General features: G+C 41.3%; 1 protein-coding gene across 1 annotated transcript in view; it reads left to right on the top strand.

Annotated features, from left to right (window-relative positions):
- Positions 1 to 23,218, top strand: part of megf10 (multiple EGF-like-domains 10) — a 170,249-nt gene that overhangs the window by 109,763 nt on the left and 37,268 nt on the right. The window contains exons 9-13 of the mRNA XM_072588707.1: positions 2,665 to 2,877; positions 12,649 to 12,823; positions 14,704 to 14,824; positions 18,646 to 18,809; positions 21,809 to 21,911. Of these exons, the coding sequence (XP_072444808.1) occupies positions 2,665 to 2,877; positions 12,649 to 12,823; positions 14,704 to 14,824; positions 18,646 to 18,809; positions 21,809 to 21,911 (776 nt within the window). The remainder of the gene's footprint in view (positions 1 to 2,664; positions 2,878 to 12,648; positions 12,824 to 14,703; positions 14,825 to 18,645; positions 18,810 to 21,808; positions 21,912 to 23,218) is intronic.

Below are 23,218 nucleotides of genomic sequence, written 5' to 3'. Positions count from 1 at the left end.
TATGGCTCGGAAGCTGAAGGCTGGGCCTTTGATGATGGGTTAATGAAAATCAGGCAATGCACAGAAGGCCTGAATTGGAGGAGCATAAATATCCAGTACGACTCTAGGGCTGGAGCAAGTTACTGAAATAGGAAGGAACTGAGGCCATGATGGGATTTAAAAACAAAAAAGAGGATTTTAAATTTATTTGCACATGTTCTTTGTTGCACTTTCTGAATTATAGTGGTGCTGGAAGAGAAAATCTGAGTTCTCTTTTAAGTTGCACAGGAGGTGAGCTGTTGCTATCTAATTTAATCACAAGGTTTTTTTTGCTTTTTTTCAAAATTATTGTTGGTATGTGGATGCTTTTGGCGAAACTGTGTTTAATGCTGATCACTAACTGCCCTGAGGCATTGGCACTGGTCTGCTTTTCTGAGCAGCTGCACTCCTCGTGGTGAAGCAAGCACTCCTCAATATATTTTGGTTTTGTATTCTTGCTCTTTTCAGTGTTAAGTCAAATATTTTGTTCCTTTAGCAGAGAGCAGATGTTGGATGAACATTTGTGTTCCATTAGTTGCAGATGGCTCATCAAAAAAACAAGTTTGGATTATAAGTGCAAAAAAAACCTTCATACTTCTTTTAATGCAGTGATTTATGATTAAATGATTCAAACATTGTGGCTTTGGGCAATAGATTGCTGAAACTCTGCTGTATAACCATCCGTGTATGTTGTGGCCATGTTGTTTCAATGCTGCTAATTATCTGGCTACTGCAAACGTTGAGTCGATGAACTTTAAGTTGGATGTTTGTTTAGGTCATGCCCCAGCGGGTAGCACTTTCAGCAACTGAGTTAGAAAGTTGTGGGTTCAAGTCTCACTCCAAAAGACATGAGCACTCATTCCAGATTGATACTTCAGTGGTAATATTGATGTAGTGTTGCATTAGTTGTTAGAGTTGCTGTCTTTTGTGTGAGTAGTAACTGAAGGTCTTATATACTTTCTTAGATGTACATTAAAAATTCTGGGGTGCTACTTCAAACATGAACAGGCAGTTCTCCCTGTTGGTAAAAACAATGACTGCAGATGCTGGAAACCAGATTCTGGATTAGTGGTGCTGGAAGAGCACAGCAGTTCAGGCAGCATCCAAGTAGCTTTGAAATCGACGTTTCGGGCAAAAGCCCTTTGCCCGAAACGTCGATTTCAAAGCTACTTGGATGCTGCCTGAACTGCTGTGCTCTTCCAGCACCACTAATCCAGTTTTCCATGTTATCTTGCTGATATTCATTTCATCACATCCACATCACTGGAAGCAGATTTTTTGTAGTTATTATGATGCTGTTTATGTACTCACTTTGTGCAAATTAGCTTTGACTTTTACAGCAGCATATTTTTAAAATAGATTATACAGAGCTTTATGAAAATTAATTGGATTCATTTGGCAAAGAGGCACCATTTGCCCAGAATTAGTGGCCATCCATTCACCTCATATGGCACAATGAAACCCTGGGCTATGAAAGCTTTCCCTTTATTGATCAATAGCAGCATTCTGTAAAATTATCATTACACCATGAATGCCCAAAATAGTCAATCCATTAACATGGTATGCACATTTTATGATGTTTTTATTCCTTTCCTATCTTGAACTCAAGACTACTTTTTATCTTTCTCCATGATATTTATTTTTATTGTATATTTGGTTTTTGATATTTACAATGAAATAACTATTCTTAGAGACTCATAAGATGTGATCACGTTCACCATAATTGAACAATGCTTTGCCCTGAACATGGTGTTTTAAGTATTTTGTTGAAAATCTTAATGTAAAACCATTTATATGTGGATAAACATCTTGTAAGGAACACAATAAGTGATTAATGGCAACCAGCATTTGCAGTTTAACCTGCTTTGCAGAAAATGTTTCTGTTTCTTGATGACTCTGTTGAAACATTAACACATTAGTGTTCATATGGTGAGGATATTAATCCATCACCCCACTGTCAAATTGTCTAAAACTGTACCCCTGCAAAAAAAGGGTTGATGTCACAGAGCTTTTCCTAATTCACAACAGAAATAGAGTAGGCTTTGTCCAAATTTTGAGGGCTGGACAAAATCAGTCGCCAACTGACAAACGAGTCATTGTGTTGCAGTCACGTCCAGGCTAGATTTTGAGTGACAAAGTAATTTTGCCTTCTGTCTGTAGGAAGATTGTTCAAATAGGAAAAATGACTGAATTAAATATTATTTAAAAAAAGAGATAATTTTACTTTAAATCAGTGTACATTGGCTGTACGTGCGAAACATGCTCCTCAAAGGTACGTGCTCCTCAAAGGTTCCACTGTTGTTTAGGAACATTATTGTTGATTATTTAGGAACAACTTTTCATGGTATTTTACAATACAGAAATTAACCGTTTGAATAAGTTAGTTGGAAGAAACCTCTCTAAAGAGGGTGATGAATAGATACATTTAAGGGGAAATCAGATGAGCACAAGAGTGGAAAGAATAGAAGCATATGTTGATACAGTGGGATGAAGAGGAGTGGGAGGACACATGAGTGGTGGTATTTACCAGCATAGATCAATTGAGATTATTTCTCTGCTGTAAATTCCAGTTGAATTGTATTGTGATGTAAAACTTTGCCAGTGCTTGTCATTTAATTTTTCCAATGGTGTGTTATTTCCTGCAAGGTGTCAGGATCAATGCTCCTTTGGGACATATGGAGAAAACTGTGCTGAGAGGTGTAGTTGTCTCAATGGAGGAGTGTGTTACCATGTCAATGGCGCATGCCTCTGTGAATCAGGCTTCATGGGAGATTCCTGCGAGATTCGGATGTGTCCCGACAGAGTTTACGGAATAAACTGCGACAAGAGCTGCCCCTGCCATCCAGAGACCACACTGAGGTAAGCTGTGAGTGGACAACATATTGACTCACCGTTAAAAGTGCAAAAACGCTACTTGTGAATGTTTATATTTTGAGCTTGACCACAAACAAGTTGGTCTCAGTCACACTAATGTTGTCACTAAAATGTGCATAAAAATGAATGCAAAAATTGCGCACTGGCATCAACACAATGTCATTTCTGCACATTTTCTATCTAACTTGCTGGCACTTATGCTCCCTGAAACTGAAGCAGCAGTGTAGTATTGTGCATGCTACAGAATGTCTGTAAGTTTATTTGGCTGTTTTCTTCATAAGTAGTTTCATCGTGGTTATTGGATCTATTTTGTAAGGAGCATACCTAAACCATGCACATTTCTGTAAGCTATTCTGCTCTGTTTGGGTACAGGAGATGGAATTAGATATAGTTTTAAAGCAGGTCTATCTGCATCTGTGCAGAGAAAACTGAGTTAATGTTTTGAGTTCCAATGATCCTTCTTCCCAGAATTGAATCCTGAGTTTCTCAAGGATTGGGTGGAATGCAGATTTTTACCTCCCAGTGAGATTCCTCAGTGACGTCAACGAAAGTAAAATCAGGGGCTGCTAAAATAATGTTTCACTCACTCTAGTCGGTATCCCAATGTAACATTCATCTGAAATCCAACTGCCCCCACCCCAATGAAGTTCTCTGTGCTCTACTATCCTGATTATACAGTTGAGTTTACAAGGTTCCAATTTAGTCAATGGGACTGAGATCCAAAGACATTGGAGCTGTACAATTTCAGCTCTTATATCTCTGTCTGTGTCTGTCTCTCCGTCTCCCTCTCTCTCCATCTTCCTCTCTGTCTTTCACTGCCTGTCTCTTTCTGTCACTGTCTGTTTTTCTTTCTTTCTTTCTATCATTCTCTCTCCCTCTGCTGCTTCTGTTTTCCTCCATTTCTGAGTGATTTCTACCTAATTCTGTTTTTGTTGTCTCTCTCTCTCTCTCTGTCAAAGTAAGACACACACATGTGCAGTTATGAATGTATTCTTAACTGAGCCAGAAAATAAGTATGTTCGTCCATTTTTTTAATCTAATGCCTGTACAAAGTATTGTACTTTCCATTTTAGTTCATAGTGCCAGAATATAGCAGCTGGGTTTCACTGAAGCCCTGTGTAGTGTCATTTATCAAACAGGATGATGTCTAAACTGGGCTCTCAGAGGGAGACACGTCAGTCTTGAATAGCTTGAAAGCAATGTTTCTCAGCTGTCAGTTACTGAGTGAAATGTATTCTTCGAGGGGACAATAGTGTATAAGACAAGAATTTCACAAGTGAAGACTGAAATTTTTCTCAGTATTCTCAGAGCATAACACTATCACTTAAACAACATAGCACAAGGATATAAAAGTAAAGCATGGTCAGTTTATTCACTGCTGCTGAGCTAGGTTGCACACTGAAACACATCATGTTTCATTTGCTACAGTCCATGGTTGAGTCATGGTTGTAGCAGTTGGTATTCTTGATCTCAACAGCCCTCCCTGCTGTCCCCCACCTCTGAATGAAATACTTGCAAGGATTAGAACAGCTGTGGTCTTCCACAACAGGTATTTCAAGTGGGACAGCTGCCCATTGAACAGGTAACATAACTGAGAACAATAGTCTCTCAAGACCAGTCTGCACTGTCATGTCCAATTACTGGCTTGATGATGAATTCCTGGCCACATGCTGGCCTTGTTTCAAGCTTCCAGTTGATTAACGGAGTTATTTTTTATAGTCCCAGTGGTGGAACACATTATGTTTTGTGACCAGCTTGCTAAGGGGCATTATGAACATAGGAAATAGATCCTCCAGTCCCTCAAACCTGCTGTGCTACGCAATAAGATCATGACTAATTCAACACTAATTCCAACTTCCCACACTGTCTCTACGTTGCTTAAGTCCCTGAGTACCAAAAAATCTATTGATTTCTGTCTTAAATGTATCCAGTGACTATATCTACAACCTTAAAGGATAGAGAATTCTGAGATTAACAACCCTTCAGGGAAAGAATTTTCTCATCCTCTCTATTTCAAATGAATAATTCCTTCTCTTGAGACCGTGACTCCAGATTCTTGAATTATTCAGCCAATGGAAACATTTTCTCAGCATCTAGGCTGTCAAATACTTAAGAATCGGATACATTGCAATTTTTTTTTGGTTTGATTTATTATTGTCACGTACCAAGGTACAGTGAAAAGTTTGTTTTGTGTGCAGTACAGGCAGATCATACAATACAAAGTGCATAAGAGTAATAGAACAGAACAAGAATACAATATTGCAGGTGCAGAGAAGATGCATCAAGATATCAACATTAAGTTTAAAATTTGAGAGGTCCATTCAGAAATCTAGTAACAGCAGAGAAGAAACTTTCCTTGAATCTGTTGGGCACATACACCTGTCATTATTTTCCGGGAAACATATCCAAAATCATTTCCCACAGTAAAATCCTCTCATTCCACAAACCACGAAATCTAGTGAACTGTTGTCTGATTTCCTACAATTTGGTCCTGATTAGCCTTGGATGGGAAGATCCTATCCCAGAAGACATGGATCTAAGTGCTTATCAAAAGCAAGAGAGTAAGGTGAGAAACTTGCAGGAGTAATGATTTTTGACTTCACTGGGACCATTGTGTCAACAATCATGCCCAACTATTTCACAAGCCATCACAAAATGCATGGAATCCCAATTAGGCTATGAATGTGATCAATTTGTCTGTTTGACTGCTGTTCAGTGCAAAAACAATTCACATCACGTTTCAGCATTAGTAGAAAATATTATAATACATTTGAGTCTAACAAATGGCAGAGTGAAGAAAGGAATACTAATCATGCACTTTAAATTTAGTCTTTTAAAACATCTCAAATGTACATGCATGATTAAGACAGATAAAAGGCAGACAGTTTTGAACACATTGTATGTGATAAAAATTATAGACAACAAACAACGTTCTCCTGATTAAAATTCCAGATCACAAAGTTTGCTTAAATTGTCTCTCTTCACCACCGATGACTACCCTGCTTTCTATAAAAAGCAATGGCCAGTCATCACTTTGATAGTTGATCTAGGTCTTGTTTTAATTCTCTCTTTTAAACTTTATTGGTTCCTCTATCTTTTCACCCAAATGGAGATAGAGGAAAGAAAGAGATGTTTTCGACTCACTGCCTTTGGATGTTTCTGGCTGCCGTGCACCTTTGGGTTTGTGGCAAACTACAGTTCAACCAATCAGAGGACTGTTGTCAGGCAGTCTTTCCTTAAGTCAAAGACTTTCAGTACCACCCCATTGCAAAGTAACAATCTCACAGCTTTAAAAAAAATACCATTTTGCACAGTTAAAGATATGCACCATTTAATTTTTGCATGTTGAAAATCTGTGCCGGTCTTTCAGCTATATGGTCGTGCCCAACCTCGATTCCAATTTATAGACCAGATAGGAAAACTATGTGCTTACTTACAATAATCAGGCTGAAGTGGCAGGGGCAGTTCTGAAAGGGGTATGGTTGTGCATGAGACAAACATTATTTCAGCCATAAAGCTTTTAAATAGTTTTCTCACCCTAGCCAATGGTGGCAAGGGAAGGGGTGAGGTTGGTCAGGATGGAATTAGTGGCTGCATAAATAAGCAAGGAAAAGGCAACAAGCAAAACATGCTGCAGAGTCAAGGAATTGAACCTCTATGTAATGATCAGTGAAATAGGTTTTTAATGAGTTTTCATAATGGCTTCACTTATTGGTTGGGCTCATGGATCCAAGGCCACCCATTCTTCTCCAAATCCTACCTGGAATTTCCCCCCCACATCAGCCCAATCTTTGTTGTTGGCTCCAAGATGCTCTTCCATAGCATTAATGATGTGTTTACTGCCTGTAACACATAAAGCACACCTTTATGGTGGGCTTACTGATCGCTTATACCCTCACCTCTAGACTTGGTTTTCTGACAGGATGGACATAACTGGAATACGAGGTGAGGGCATGTGACTTCATATTTTGGATTTGATTTTAAAAAGCACAGCTTTATTTACTGGGATATGTTCTCTCTCTTTGGAGCATACGTGATGCTAAGGGGGTTGTGGATAGCACGTTTAGTAAATTGGTTAGAATCAATTAGGGAGAAAGGGAATTGGTGACCAAAAGGCAGAGAAAGAGCAAGAAGGCAGTGCAGGTGTCCACTGTGGTTATCTCCCTCCAAAACAGGTATACAGTTTTGGATGCATTTGGGGGAGATAGTTCACCATGGGAAGACAGTAGTAACCAGGTTCATGGTACCATGGCTAGCTCTGCTGTTCGGAAGGGCGGGAAAAAGTGTGGAAGGGCGGTAGTGATAGGGGATTCAATTGTAAGGGGAATAGATAGGTGGTTCTGAGGTTGAAAATGAGACCCCTGAATGGTATGTTGCCTGGCGGGTGCACGGGTCAGAGATGTCTTGGATGGGCTGCAGAACATTCTGAAGGGGCAGTTTGAACAGCCAGTTGTTGTGGTGTATATAGGCACCGATGATATAGGTAATAAATGGGATGAGGTCCTACAAACAGAATTTAGGGAGTTAGGAACCAAGTTAAAAAGTAGGACCTCAGAGGTAGTAATCTCAGGATTGCTACCAGTGCTACGTGCTAGTCAGAATAGGAATGATAGAATAAGCAGGATGAATACATGGGAGAGATGGTGCAGGAGGGAGGGGTTCAGATTTTTGGGACATTGGAACTGGTTATGGAGGAGGTGGGACTATTACAAATTGGACAGTCTACACCTGGGCCGGACTGGAACCATGTCCTTGGGGGTGCTTTTGTTAATGCTGTTTGGGAGGGTTTAAACTAACATGGCAGGGGACTGAGAACCAAATAAGGAGGTTAATGAACAAGAAGGAGGTAGTAACTAAAGCCTGTAAGGAAGTAGATAAGGAAGTCAGCGTGACTAAGGGGAAGCATAGGCAGGGAGATGATGAACGCAAAGGACTGGTGGTCTGAGGTGCATTTGTTTTAATGCCAGAAGTATATAGTAGGTAAGGTAGATGAATTTAGGTCTTGGATTAGTACCTGGGATTATGATGTTATTACTGTTACTGAGACTTAGCTGATTGGCAACTAAATATCCCAAAATATTGATGCTTCAGATGGGATAGAGTGGGAGGTAAAAGGGGTGGAGGAGTTGCATTACTGGTCAGAGAGGATATCACAGCTATGCTTAAGGAAGGCGCTATGGAAAACCTGAGCAGTGAGGCAATATGGGCAGAGCTCAGAAGTAGGAAGGTTACAGTAACTATGTTGGGGCTGTACCACAGGCCTCTCAACAACGAACGTGAGATAGAGGTAAGAATATGTAAATAGATCATGGAAAGATATAGGAGCAACAAGGTGGTAGTGATAGAAGATTTTAATTTTCCCAACATTGACTGGGATTCACTTTGTATGAGAGGTCCAGATGGAGCAGAATTTATAAGGGTCATCCAGGAGGGCTTTCTCAAGCAGTATGTAAATAGTCCAACTCAGGAAGGTGCCATACTGGACCTGGTATTGGGGAATGAGCCTGGCCAGTGGTTAAAGTTTCAGTAGGGGATTACTTTAGGAATAGTTATCGCCATTCCATAAATTTTAGAATACTCATAGACAAAGATGAGAGTGGTCCTAAAGGAACATGCTAAATTGGGAAAAAGCCAACTATACCACAATTTAGCAGGAGTTGGGGAATGTAGATTGGAAGCAGCTGTTTAATATGTGGGAGGCTTTTAAAGAGATTGATTAGAATTCAGGAGAGATATGTTGATGTGAAAATGAGGGATAGAAATGGCAAGATTAGGGAACTGTGGATGACAGGTGAAATTGTGAGACTGCTAAGAGGAAAAAGGAAGCATACATAAGGTCTAGGCGACTGAAGACAGACAAAGCTTTGGAAAAATATCAGGAATGTAGGACCAATCTGAAGCGAGGAATTAAGAGGGCTAAAAGGGGTCATGAGATATCCTTAGCAAACAGGGTTAAGGAAAATCTCAAAGCCTTTTATTCATATATAAGGAGCAAGAGGGTAACTAGAGAAAGGGTTGGCCCACTCAAAGACAAAGGAGGACAGTTATGCGTGGGTGAGATTCTTGATGAGTTCTTTAAGTCAGTATTCACCAAGGAGAGGGACATGGCAGATGTTGAGGTTAGGAATAGATCTTTGATTACTCTAGGTCAAGTCAACATAAGGAGGGAGGAAGTGTTGGGTATTTTAAAAGGCGTTAAGGTGGACAAGTCCCCAGGTCCGGATGGGATCTATCTCAGTTTACTGAGGGAAGCGAGAGAGAAAATAGCTGGGGTTTTAATAAATATCTTTGCAGCATCCTTGAACATGGGGGAGGTCCCGGAGGACTGGAAAATTGCTAATGTTGTCCCTTTGTTTAAGAAGGATAGCAAGGATAATCCAGGTAATTATAGACCTGTGAGCCTGACATCAGTGGTAGGGAACCTGCTGGAGAAGATACAGAGGGATAGAATATATTCCCATTTGGAAGAAAATGGGCTTATCAGTGACATGCAACATGGTTTTATGCAGGGAAGATCATGTCTTACAAATCTAATAGAATTCTTTGAGTAGTTGACAAAGTTGATTGATGGGAGATGGGATGTAGATGTCACATACATGAACTTTAGTAATGCATTTGATATGGTTCCCCATGGTAGGCTGATGGAGAAGGTGAAATTGCATGAGGTCCAGAGTGTTCTAACTAGATGGATGGAGAACTGGCTGGGCAACAAGAGGCAGACAATAATAGTGGAAGGGGGTTTCTAAAATGGAGACCTGTGACCATAGGTGTTCCACAGGAATCTGTGCTGGGACTACTGTCATTTGTGATATACATGAATGACTTGGAGGAAAGTGTGGTTGCCTGATTAGCAAGTTTGCAGATGACACTAAGATTGGTGGAGTAGCAGATAGTGAAGGGGACTGTCAGAGAATACTACAGAATATAGATAGATTGGAGAGTTGGGCAGAGAAATGGCAGATGAAGGTCAATATGGACAAATGTGAGGTGATGCACTTTGGAAGATCCAATTCAAAAATGAATTAAACAGTAAATGGAAAAGTCCTGGGGAGAATTGATGTACAGAGAGGTCTGGGTGTTCAGGTCTGTTGTTCCCTGAAGGAGGCAATGCAGGTCAGTCAAGAGGCCAAGAAGGATTACGGCATGCTTTCCTTCATCGGACAGGGTATGGAATACAAGATTTGGCAGGTCATGTTTCAGTTGTATAAGACTTTGATTTGACCACATTTGTAATACTGCATACAGTTCTGGTCGCCACCTTACCAAAAGGATGTGGATGCTTTGGAGAGGGTGCAGAGGAGGTTCACCAGGATGCTGCCTGGTATGGAGGGTGCTAGCTATGAAGAGAGGTTGAGTAGACTAGGATTATTTTCATTAGAGAGAGGTTGAGGGGGGACTTGCTTGAGGTCCACAAAATCATGAGAGGTGTAGACAGGGTGAATAGCAAGAAGCTTTTTCCCCGAGTGGGGGACTCAATTACTAGGGATTATGAGTTCAAAGTGAGAGGGGAAAAGTTTAAGGGAGAAATGCGTGGAAAGTTCTGGATGGTGGGTGCCTGGAACGTGTTGCCAACAGAGATGGTGGAACTGGAATGATAACATAATTTAAGGTGTATCTAGACAGATGCATGAATGGGTAGGGAGCAAAGGGATATAGACCCTTAGAAAATAGGTGGCAGGTTTAGATAGAGGAACTGGATCGGCGCAGGCTTGAAGGGCCAAAGGGCTGGTTCCTGTGCTGTAATTTTCTTTGTTCTTTGTTCTCCCCTTCTCTCCCTCCATCTTCCTCTCCCACTTTCTCTCCCTTGTATATCTGCCTAGATTTATATATTTCCCTCATGATGCTCACCAATGGTATGCACGTGGCGAAAGTGAGGACTGTAGATGCTGGAGATCAGAGTCAAGATTAGAGTGGGGCTGGAAATGCACAGCAGGTCAGGCAGCATCTGAGGGGCAGGAAAATCAATGTTTTGGGCAGAAGCCCTTCATCAGAAATAAGGCTGGAATCCACGAGGGTGGAGAGATAAATGGAAGGGGGTGGGGTTGGGGAGAAGGTAGCTTGGACTGCAAAAGGTGGATGGAGGAAGGGGTAAAGGATATAGTTCGGAGAGGAGGGTGGAGTGGATAGGTGGGAAAGAAGATTGACAGATGGGACAACTCATGAGAATGGTGCTGAGCTGGAAGTTTGGAACTGGGGTCAGGTGGGGGGAGGGGAAATGAGGAAACTGGTGAAGTCCACATTGATGCCATGGGGTTGGAGAGTTCCAAGGCAGGTATGCACACAACCAGCTTCTTCAAATTCAGATTTGCATAAACAGTCATTGGGTTGATTTGTGTGGAGACTGTCACATTTCATCATATCTAACTAGCTTAAAGCAGACATTTCAATGAAATGTAAAGAATTTACACAGACAAGTTGAATTGTCTGATATTAGCAAAGCACTCAAATATCATTGACTTTGTTATTTTAAAAGCTGTATAATGTGTCTTCATTAATAATTCTATTAAAATGGCAAATTAAGATGTTCGGTAGAGTGTCAGAATTGTTGAAGCTTTAACATTGCAGGGCTATGTGGTATATTGTTTTGTATGTGTTTGTCATCGGATGCAAAACTAACAGGGAGGGAAAATCCAACCACTCCATCATGTCCTTTCTGTATCACAGAGGTTCAAGCATCCTGATTAAATATTCCTTTGCAAGTTTCACTATCCTGGAAAAGATGAGGCCAGTGAGTGAAAAAAGTTTGGTTTGACCACAGTCCCATGAAATGCCTTGAAACACTGAAGACTCTATTTAAATGCAAATTGGTGAAATCCTCTCTGACCCTTCAGCTGAGATGTAATAGCTGTGCCAAAGCATCTACCTTTCTTATGTAAGTTAGGAGGGTGAAAATTGGCACATTATCTCATCATAAGGGCATTCATAACATGCAATCCCATTTTATCTTCAGTCTGTCCTCTTTTAACACCCTCTTGGACTCAATTATAGCACAACAACAACTTGCATTTAAATAGAGTCTTCAATGTTTCAAGGTGCTTCACAGGAGTGTGATCAGACCAACATTTGAAGCAGAGTCCATTGAGGCGATTTTAAAGCAGGGAACACAAGCCCTTTGTTTTCTTTTGGACTGTAGGGAATGTTTCGGACATTAAGGGATTGAGGGAAATTGAATAGGACATGAAAGTAGAACTTTCATAGCCCTGATCTTATTACAAGTTCGAAAAGCAGGCTGGCTCACTCTGGCTTTTATTTCTTATGTTCATGCAGTCAAAGAGGTAAGGTTTAATGGGCATCATAAAGAAAAAGAGGGAGAGAAAGGGAGAAAGAATCGCAGTCAGTCAGGGAGGGATTTCCGGATCTTACTGCTTTGACATGGCTGCCAAAGGAAAGGCGAAGGAAATCAGGCATTTCTGAGAGGCCAGAGTGGAGGAACACACAGATCTCAGAGGGTTGTGGGACTGGAGGAAGCTACAGAGATAACAACTGTTAACTGTGGTTCTAATTCAGAGAAACCTTTCTGTCCCATACAACTTGGCTTCTCATCACTGACTGAGTTCACTAAGCTATAAGTTTGGCATTTTGCAGTGGTTTGTTTAAGAAAGAATGAAAATGATAGAGCCCCACTCTGACGAAATGATTAACAAGAGCAGAGACTGGCAGGAAACAAAAACAAGTGTTTTAAGTGAAACAGTTGTGCTCATAAGGCTAATCGCTATGCTGTGAAAGACTAAGGCGCCTTTTATCCTCTCTTACCAGCTGTCACCCCATGTCTGGCGAATGTACATGTAAACCTGGATGGTCTGGGCTATACTGCAATGAGACATGTGCCCCTGGATTTTATGGTGTATCTTGTCATCAAATCTGCAGCTGCCAAAATGGGGCTGACTGTGACAGCGTAACTGGCAAATGCATCTGTGCCCCGGGGTATAAGGTAACAGGACTTATTTACTCTGCTAAGGATTTATGTGAGGCTCTTTCTTTTCTTTAAATTATACAATGTTTGGCAAGCAAGTTAACCTTTTAGTTTCTGCTAACCCGTATTGTTCCACAGCCCTCTTCATCCCAGAAGAGCAGCTGACAAAATTTCTCACATCTGCTCCCTCTGCTGACCTTACAGAAAGCTCAGAAACAGACCATTCAGCCCAAGTGGCTCATTCTGGTGTTAATGATCCATGTAAGATCCTGACCATCCCCTCTACAACTCAGCTGATCAGGATGTCCTTCTGTTCCCTTCTCCCTCATGTGTTAACCTAATTTCTCCATAAATGTACCAATGCCATTCAAATCAGTCACTCCCTGTGGTGAGTGTTCCTCGTTCTCGCCATTCTCTGAGTAAAGAGGTTTCCCCTGAATTCCCTACTGAATTGATTAGTGAATGTCTTATAGTTGTGGTGCCTGGTTGTGCTTTGTCTTACAAGTGGAATCACTATCCCTATGTCTACCTTAATGAAGAATTTTACTATTTCAAAGCCCTCTGTCAGGCTACCCTGAGTCTTCTCTTTTCTGAGTCCCAGTCTGTTCATTACTTCTTGATATGAGAGATATTCATGGTTGACTAGTTAGCAAGGATAGATCACATTGAATACTGGGAAAGCTAGTCATTTGGATACAGAACTGGCTCGAAAGTAGAAGACGGAGGGTGGTGGTGGAAGGTTGCTTTTCAGACTGAAGGCCTGTGACCGTTGGTGTGTCACAAGAATCAGTGCTGGGTCCACAATTTTTTGTCATTTATGTAAATGATTTGGATATGAACATAGGAGGTATAGTTCGTAAGTTTGCAGATGACACCAAAATTGGAGGTGTAGTTGACAGTGAAGAAGGTTACCTCAGATTACAATGGGATCTTGATCAGATGGGCCAATGGGCTGAGGATAAATGTGAGGTGCTGAATTTTGGAAAAGCAAATCAGGGCAGGACGTATGTACATAATGATAATGTCCTGGGGAGCGTTGCTGGATAAAGAGACCTTGGACTGCAGTTCACATTCCTTGGAAGTGGAGTCCCAAGTAGACAGGATAGTGAAGAAGGCATTTGGTATGCTTGCCTTTATTGGTCAGTGCATTGAGTATAGGAGTTGGGAGGTCATGTTGCAGCTGTACAGGACATTGGTTAGGCCACTTTTGGAATATTGTGTGCAATTCTGGTCTCCCTGCTGTAGGAAGGATGTTGTAAAACTTGAAAGGGTTCAGAAAAGATTTACAAGAATGTTGCCAGGGTTGGAGAATTTGAGCAATAGGGAGAGGCTGAATAGGCTGGAGGTATTTTCCCTGGAGTGACGGAGGCTGAGGGGTGACCTCATAGAGATTTATAAAATCATGAGGGCCATGGATAGAGTAAACAGTCAAGGTCTTTTTCCTGGGGTGGGGGAGTCCAGAACAAGAGGGCATAGGTTTAGGGTGAGAGGGGAAATATATAAAAAGGAAGCTAAGGAGCAACCTTTTCACACACAGGGTGGTACGTGTATGGAATGAGCTGCCAGAGGAAATAATGGAGGCTGGTACAATTACAACATTTAAATGGCATCTGGATGGGTATACGAATAGGAAGGGTTTAGAGGGATATAGGCCAAATGAAGGCTAATGGTCTGGATTAGTTTAGGCTATCTGGTCAGCATGGACAGGTTCGACTGCAGGGTCTGTTTTTTGTGCTGTACATTTCTATGATTCTAAAAGAGAAAGGATTTGAAACAATCCATATTTTATCTCTCTGGGCGATTAATAACTGATTCCAGAATGTCTACCATTTCTTTCTTTTTAGCGTCTCTCTCTTCTTTAAATGACTAGCTATCATTGCCTATCAATTGTCTCACAGGGATCTGATTGCTCAATTCCTTGTCCCGTTGGTACCAATGGAGTCAACTGTTCCTCTTCCTGTGACTGCAAAAATGGAGCAGTTTGCTCACCTATAGATGGTTCATGCACCTGTAAGGCAGGTAAGGAAATGTCTGTAAATCCTGAGACAGAAATCAGGAAATATATTTTGCCATGTTATCTTTCTTCAGCTCTTTGAGAATTTTAAAGGAACAGTCAATGTTACAGACACCAGTCTTCCATTCTAAAACTTCATGTGTTCAGGTGCTTTTTGTGTTGTTGCTTTGTTCTGATCTTGCCTTTTATTTGCACCTTTAATGTAACAAACTCTCCAGGTGCTTCACAGAAGTGAAGGCGACATGAGATATTTGGACAGGTGACTGAACAGGAGAGATAAGGAAGTTTAGGGAAGGGAAAACCAGCATTTAGAACCTCAGCAGCTGAAGGTCTGGCCACTAAAGCTGGGATGATCAGATTTGAAAACAAGAAGTTTCTGAGAGATAAGATATACATGCATTTGGAAAGACAGAATTTGATTAGGAATAGTCAGCATGGCTCTGTGCATGGGATATCATTGATGAAGTGTCCAGGAAGGTTGACGAGGGCAGGGCAGTAGACATAGTCTGTATGGATTTCAGTAACGCCTTTGATAAGTTTCCACATGATAGGCTACTCTGGAAGGTTAGATCACATGGAATCCAGGGACAGCTGGCAAATTGGATGCACAATTGGCTTGATGGCAGGAAGCAGAGGGTAATAGTGGAAAGATGCTTGTTGGACTGGAGGCCTGTGATTGTGGAATGTCTCAGGGGTTGGTGGTGGGCCCATTGCTGTTTGTTATCTGTAACAAGGATTTGGATGAGATTACAAGGCATGATTATTAAGTTTGCAGATGATACTAAAGTAGATGGTATTGTGGACAGTGAGAGGGAAGTTATCGGAAATTGCAACAGACCTTGATCAGCTGGGGAAGTGGGCCAAGAAATGGCAGATGGAGTTTAATATAGTTAAGTGTGAAGTCTTGCATTTAGGAAAGTCAAATCAAGGTAGGAGGTTCATGGTGAATGGTAGGGCATTAAGGAGTGTAGTGGAATGCAGGGATCTTGGAGTTCAGGTTCACAGTTCTCTGAAAGTGGGGTCAAAGGTAGACAGGGCAGCGAAGGAGGCTTTTGGCACGCGGCCTCCATCATCAGGGCATTGAGCATAGAAGTTGGGAAGACATGTTGCAGTTGTACAGGACTTTGGTGAGGCCACACTTGGAGTATTGTGTTCGGTTTTGGTCACCTTGCTGTAGGAAGGATGTTCTTAAACTGGAAAGAGTGCAGAAGATATTTACAAGGATATCACCAGGACTCGATGGCCTGAGTTATGGAGAAGTTGGACAAGCTAGGACTTCTTTCTTAAGAGTATAGGAAACTGAAGGGGCGATCTTATAGAGTGCATAAAATCATAAGAGGCATGGATAAAGTGAATACATTCATTCTTTTTCCCAGGGTTGGAGAATTCAGGATGAGAGGGCATTAGTTTAAGGTTAGAGGGGAAAGAATAAACAGGAACCTGAGAGGCAATGTCTTTTAGACAGAGCTGCTAGCAGAAGTGGTTGAGTTGGGTACATTAACAACATTGAAAAGGCATTTGGACAAATGCATGGACAGGAAAGGATGAGAAGGATATAGGCGAAGTACAGGGAATTGGGGTTCGTGTGGATGGACATTTTGGTTGGCATGGACGAATTTGGGTCAAAGGGCCTTTCTCCATGCTGCCGGACTCTATGACTCTAAGAAAGAGGATTTTTAACATTGAGCCTTTGGTGAGCCTAGGTGTCAATGTAGGTCAGCCAGCACTGCAACTGAATGAAACCACTATTGACCTGTGCAAGGACATTAACACTTGTAGGCTTTGTTTTCACTGGCTCACTAAAGTAGTTAAAAATACTAACACTTGAAAATTTGCCAAATAGACCAGAGTATGTTGTAGAAATCAAATTAGGTTGTCTCATTTTCATTCCTAAGAGACAAATAATGCCTATTTGATACAAGAACTTATTTTCACTGAGCTAACTTTGGGAAAATAGTATTGAAAACTGGTGCTAGAGACGCTGCTATTGTTCTGCCCTGATATTGATATGAGGGCTTTACAATACAAACTCCAAATCTCCATGTAAGTGGAGCTGTCGGAAAATAGGTTAAGGGAAAGGAATTCAATTGTTTTCTAAATATTGTTAGAGTATCTGGAAGAAGTACATTTTGCTCATCTATTTTTGGCACCCTCTTTTTTTGTATGGTGATGGGATATTGTTCCATAGCCCCTAGCAGTCCTTATAACTTCATTATATTAGCCTGACAAGTAGCAAAATGTGGGGGGAGGGGCCAGCTCCATTGTCAAACTGTATCCTATGCTCACTTGATCTTCATGAGATCTATTTTAATCCAGTGATTGTTGTGATCTAGAATGCGCTGCTTGAAAGGGCTTTGGAAATTGATTCAAAAACATGTTTCAAAAAGGAATTGAATTAATTAAAAGACAAAATTTGCAGGGCAATAAACCAAATGGTTTATTCTGTGAGTATATTTGCCTTCCCAAACAAACCAGAAGGTTAGATTTGTGATAAATAGGTTATTGAGGGAATTGAAGGTAATGCATTTTCACCGTTGTCTCTGGTTAATCTCACAATAATGATCTAAGCTAAAGTAGCCTATACCACAACGTGGGCGAGAAATTGTTGCTCAATATTGCAAGTACACTATCAGATTTAGAAAGTTAAAAAGCAGAGGAGGAGGCCATTCAGCACTTTGCACCTAAGCTGGGCTCCTTGAAAGGTCTATTCTAAAAGTTCCATTTCCCTGTTCTTTCATTATAAAGCTACAATTATTTTCCTTTTTGAGTAGTTATCAAATCCCAACTGAAAATTACTGTTTCATCTGCATCCACTGCCCTCTCCAGCAGCACATTCCTGGTCAAATCAATACATTGTGCAAAAAAAAATTCTCCCATGGCTGTTGTCTATTTAGTCTCCTTAAATCTGTGTCCTTTGGTTACTACCATCCTGCCAGCAGCAGAATTCTCTGTCTCTCTCTCTCTCTCTCTCTGCTCTTCAAACCTGCCATTGAGTACTCATTGAGATCCTTTTTCCAGGAACTGGAGAAGTTCTTGCATTGTGGAAAAAATGTCTCTAACAAATACACTGGACTAAACTTACATCAAATTCTTTTTGACCATACCCAACTCCAGTTTGCATTCTCATTCAAACTAATCATTCTTGTGATGTGGGTGTTGTTGGCAATTGGTGTGTATTCTCCGTTCCTAGTTACCCCTTGTAAAAGTGGCAATGAACCTTACTCTTGGAGAGTGCAGACCATATGGTGAAGGTGCTTCACAGTAAGGAAGTCCAGGTTTTTCATCAAGAAACCACAAAAGAAACTTTGAGTTGAACTACATTGCTCCATATTTACTTCCGATTATTGACTTCCATGTTTGTTCAAATTTGTAAGTTGCATTCAATTTATTAAATTTTGCAACAAATGTTAGTTTTTTTGGGACTTCCTTCAGCTACCCAGGCCCTAAGATTTGGAATTCCCACCCTTAGCATGTCCATCTCTCTCCTCCTCATTCCTCTCTTAAGATACACTCTAAAAACCTACCTCTATGACTCACTTTGAGTCCTAATCTATCCTTATGAGCTTCCATGTCACTTGATAGTGCCCCTGAAAGCCTTTTGGGACATTCTGCTATATTAAAAAATGCAAGTAGTCTCTAGAGGGAAAAGGAAGGGAGAGGAGACATTTATTTTCAGGGAATGGATGAAGATCATGTTTTTCTGGATATTAACACAACTCTCATGACAAGGCAAATCTGTTTATTGTATAAGATTGACTTTCATTGATATGCTGGACATGGAGTTGCTGTGTTATGGTGTAGATCATTATCAATTTGGCCCTCACAGGTTGGCATGGAGTTGATTGTTCGATTCCCTGCCCTCGTGGTAAGTGGGGCCTTGGCTGTAATTCGACTTGTCGCTGTGCCAATGGAGGAGCATGTAATGCACAGGATGGAACCTGCACCTGTCTGGCAGGATGGCGAGGGCGTAAGTGTGAACATCCATGTCAGGTAACCAGCAACGCACACCATCTTCTGCAGAAAATTATTGTATTAATCCATAGGGCCCAAAAATGTCAGCATTTAAAGTATGGATACTGTTTTCACCAGAAGTATCACTTTACCTTGGAGCTTTGGAGGCAATTAAATGTTTAATGTTATTTAATTCAAAGCTAATGCTAGTTGTAGGAGAATGAATGAGGAAAGAAATTGGTGTAACTCGATTCTGCAAACTTAGAAAATATTGATCATCTTCTAATTTATGGATCTCCTAGATTACTTCTGATAATTGTCATTCTAATACTTCTTCATGTACTTTAATTATTATGTTTTGAGAAGGAGTTAATTCAGCCTGTTTTCTGCCCCATGCTATTGTGTCTCAGCCAGCCAGCTGTCCTTGCTGAGATGGCAAAGGCTGAATCTAGACCCTTTAGGTCTGGAGTGATTCAAGCGTGACACTTTCAGTCTTCCCCACAATGAAATTCAGCAGCCTTCCACCAGCAATGCTGCAATCCCAAGGCAGCACTACAAGAGGAGCACCAGAATAGGTACAGCACATGCAAGACAGAAACTAAAGGAAAGGATAAAAGTGATCCATTCAGTTCAATTTGTATCATTTGATGTGTTGCTGGATAAAATTGCTCATGAAAATGTTTTTGGTGTTGGATTTTACTGCAGAACGTTGACCAGGACCAGCTGTGATAGGGTACCTCAGACGAATGCAGTGGTGGGGAATGAGGGAAGCCATGGTGGTAAAGGGAAGTTGTCAAACAATTATGGAATTCTGACCAGACATTTTTGCACAATCCATTCAGAGTGAAGAAGCCCAGGACACATCCTCCTTTGCCTTCCCTTCCTCTTCCTCATCATCTTTTTTCTCCTCCTCAGCTCATGGTGGGAATGGCTGTACCACCTCATGACAACACAATGGAGAGTGCAACAGACCACAATTAACTTAGACAGGTCACTCAAATGTATATTAGAAGGCTTGGTCCCAGCAGCTTAGGCCTGGTAGCATCACTTCAACATGCTGATGGCCTGCTCCACCATATCCCAGGTGTCCCTTTTGTGTTTTATCCTTGTACGGCCACATGTTGATAAGAAACGGCAAGTGGAATTTCAAAGGGTTTGGAATATAAAAGTAGAGAGGCTTTATAAGGCACAAGTCAGACGCAACAGGAAACCTGCAGTTTTGTCCCCTGTATCTCAGGCAAGACAAGCTGACATTAGAGGCAATCCAGAGAATGTTCAGTATGTTGATGCATGGAGTATCTTATGAGGAGAGTTTAAATAGGTCAGGCCTGTACTCATTGGAGTTTGAAGATTGAGGCGTCCTTATTGAAACATGCAAGATTCTTGGATGACTTGACAGGCTAAATGTGGAAAGGTTATTCCCCCTTGTGGGTGATTCTACTACCAGAGGGCATAACCTCTGGGTAAGGGATCATTTATTTGAGACAAGGGATTTCCTCTCTGAATGGCTGTTAAGACTAGGTCATTAAGTATATTCATGGCTGAGGTAGACAGACAGATTTTTAATGAGTCACGGGCAAAATGTAGAGTGGTAGGGTAGGGAAATGGGTCTGGGTGGGTTAGTCTTCAGAGGGTCGGTGTGGACTTGTTGGGCTATAGGGCCTGTTCCCACACTGTAGGGGTTCTATGGTTCTATGGTAAGGGAATCAGGGTTTATAGAGGAAGTCTGGAAAGTGGAATTGAGGATGATCAGATCAGCCACACTTATTGCAGCCAAATGGCCTACTCTGCTCCTATTTCTTATTGTCTTTTGGGAGGAGCCTTTGTGTTTGAGAGGCCATCCTGTGGCTTTTCTTAGAAGCACAAGGATGCTGCATGTTCAATGCCTGTCTCTGTAAAAATGCTGATGAAAGGGTTCATTGTGCCCTAAGAATCTGGAAATAAATTGTGGGACCAGTGCAGACCAAGTTTGTGAAGAGAGAAACGGTTATACTTGAAATGTTTTTCTCCACGGTTGCTCCAGACAGGGTGTGTTTCTACAACATTTTCTGATGGGAAGCATGCGTCAAATCAGCTGGAATGGTTTGGCATCATAGTCAGTAGGCTGCTGGCAAATCCTGAAATCAGGGCCTTTTGCTTTTCATCTCTTTTAAACCACAAGATTCACAGCAAAGGAAATAAAACCTCTGAGATGTTCCTCAAAGGCCACTTGGTTTTTTTGCCTGCTCACCAAAGCCTATAAACGTCAAAGTATTTGCAGATGTCAGTTATATTTTAACAGAAATCAGTTGGTACCTTGATCCATGTAATTTAAGATGTAGGTCTACCTACATTGTGTGGACTAATTGGACCTCAGACCTGCTGAGGTTCAGTCACAACTGATGTCGATACTGCTAGCTAGCTTCCCGAATTGAAAGCCCCTGATCTAGCCCAAGGGTATGCAACTGAAGTGGAGCAAACAGGACCATACAAATATTACGTTTCTGAGGTAGAAGTGGTGTTTTTTTTTAACCTCTGCTTGCTGTTTACCACTGAGTGTAAATGGCAATGACACATACTATGAAGCCACAATTATCACTTGTGATTTCAATAGGAGATCAGGCTGTGGTCAGGCCTGGCCCACCTTAAAGAGCTGAAGTTGGAAAAAAAAATGTTGAAGTGCATTGGTAAAATTAGACACTTTTTTTAACCTATCTAATTGTTGTAACAAAGTGCTCAAGGTTATGGTTGATTTGTATGGAAGATTGGTCTTCTGTCCATTTCAATTTGAATACGCCAGCGTTGTATCTTAACTCCAACTGACCAGTTTGGTTCCATAGCCATTGATATCCTTACCAAACAAAAGTCCATTAGTCTTCGTTTTGAAATTTTCAATTGGTCCCCAACTGTAACAGCTTTTTTTTGAGGGGAGAGAATTTCAGACTTCCACCAACCTTTGATCAATAAGCTCAGTATTGTTAACCAGGTTGGTTGTGACAGGTACATCTTTGTTTACTTTTGCAATGTAATCATGAGGGTACGTATGTTTTGCTTGCCAGGATGGTTCCTATGGAATGAACTGCACTGAGCGTTGTGACTGCAGTCACGCTGATGGTTGTCATGCCACCACTGGTTATTGCCGCTGTCTTGCTGGGTGGACAGGTTTGTTGTTTTTTTCTCTCTCTCTAATTTTAATGTAAGGATTTGATTGCACTGAATGTACAGCACAGGAACTGGTCTTTGTGTTGATTCTCCACATTCTCGTCCTCCTCCCCTTCGTCTCACAGTATCAGCATTTCCTTCTACTCCTTTTACCCTCATGGGAAGAATTGAGTGGGTGGTGGAATTTTCAACCTATGCCAATCTTGGCCTGCCATAAAATCAAGGACAGACCAGTAATGGGAAGGAGGGTTCACAGGAAGACAGCTAAGTAATTTAACAGGCTGTCCCCATCTGCAAATCTACCAGTGGTTGGAGGTCTGTTAAATTTTGCCTTACATGTTTATCCTGCTTCCCCTTTAATTGAAACTATACTCTCTATCTCAATAATTCTGAGACCCTCTAATCACTCTATGAATGTTTCTCCTATTATTGGTGTGTGACAATACCATGACAGCAGACGTGACTCCAAGCAGAACAATTAATGGTTATTATATAACTCTGGCTGTAGTTTGCATCTCTTTTTGAAGTGGAAACGTTTTCGCTTGATCAATTATGTGAGTTTTAAGAAGGACTTTAGCCCACAGTGTCTGGAATTCCCTCCCTAACCCTCTTCATCTCTTGCCTTCTTTAACATGCTTCTCAATATCTGCTAATGTGCCATGCTGTCAAATTGTGACTGATAATGCTCCTGTGAAGCATTTTTGGACATCTTACCAGGCTGAAGATGCTAGATGAATTCAAGATAATATGAGTTGCCTTAAGTTGCCTCTGTGTTATTACAATGCAGATGGATAAGTGTGGAACAAAGAACAAATTCAAAGACTTATAAATGAAAAATACCATGCAACTCAAATACCGTGCAAACGACCAGTCACATTGAACTTGATTGATGTGATTTTTTAGCATATTCCAGTTGCAACATCTGTTGGAAACCCTGAAAATTGGCTTTGAGTCAGGAATGCAGAGAATAGAACAATTGTCACCCCAAAAAGAGAAGGTTTACTACACCTGCACCAATCAACCACACCGCCCTGTGGCCCAACATTTCAACTCTCCTCCCACTCTGCCGAGGACATGGAGGTTCTGGGCCTCCTTCACCGCCGCTCCCTCACCACCAGAAGCCTGGAGGAAGAACGCCTCATCTTCCGCCTCAGAACACTTCAACCCCAGGGCATCAATGTGGACAACAGTTTCCTCATTTCCCCTTCCCCCACCTCACCACAGTTCCAAACTTCCAGCTCCAGCTCAGCATTGTCCCCATGACTTGTCCTACCTGCCTATCTTCTTTTCCACCTATCCACTCCACC

This window comes from Chiloscyllium punctatum, chromosome 2 (genome assembly GCF_047496795.1).
Source record: "Chiloscyllium punctatum isolate Juve2018m chromosome 2, sChiPun1.3, whole genome shotgun sequence".
NCBI lineage: Eukaryota > Metazoa > Chordata > Chondrichthyes > Orectolobiformes > Hemiscylliidae > Chiloscyllium > Chiloscyllium punctatum.
The sequence above is the reverse complement of the archived record's forward strand: the minus strand, read 5'-3'. Positions and strand labels throughout refer to the sequence as shown.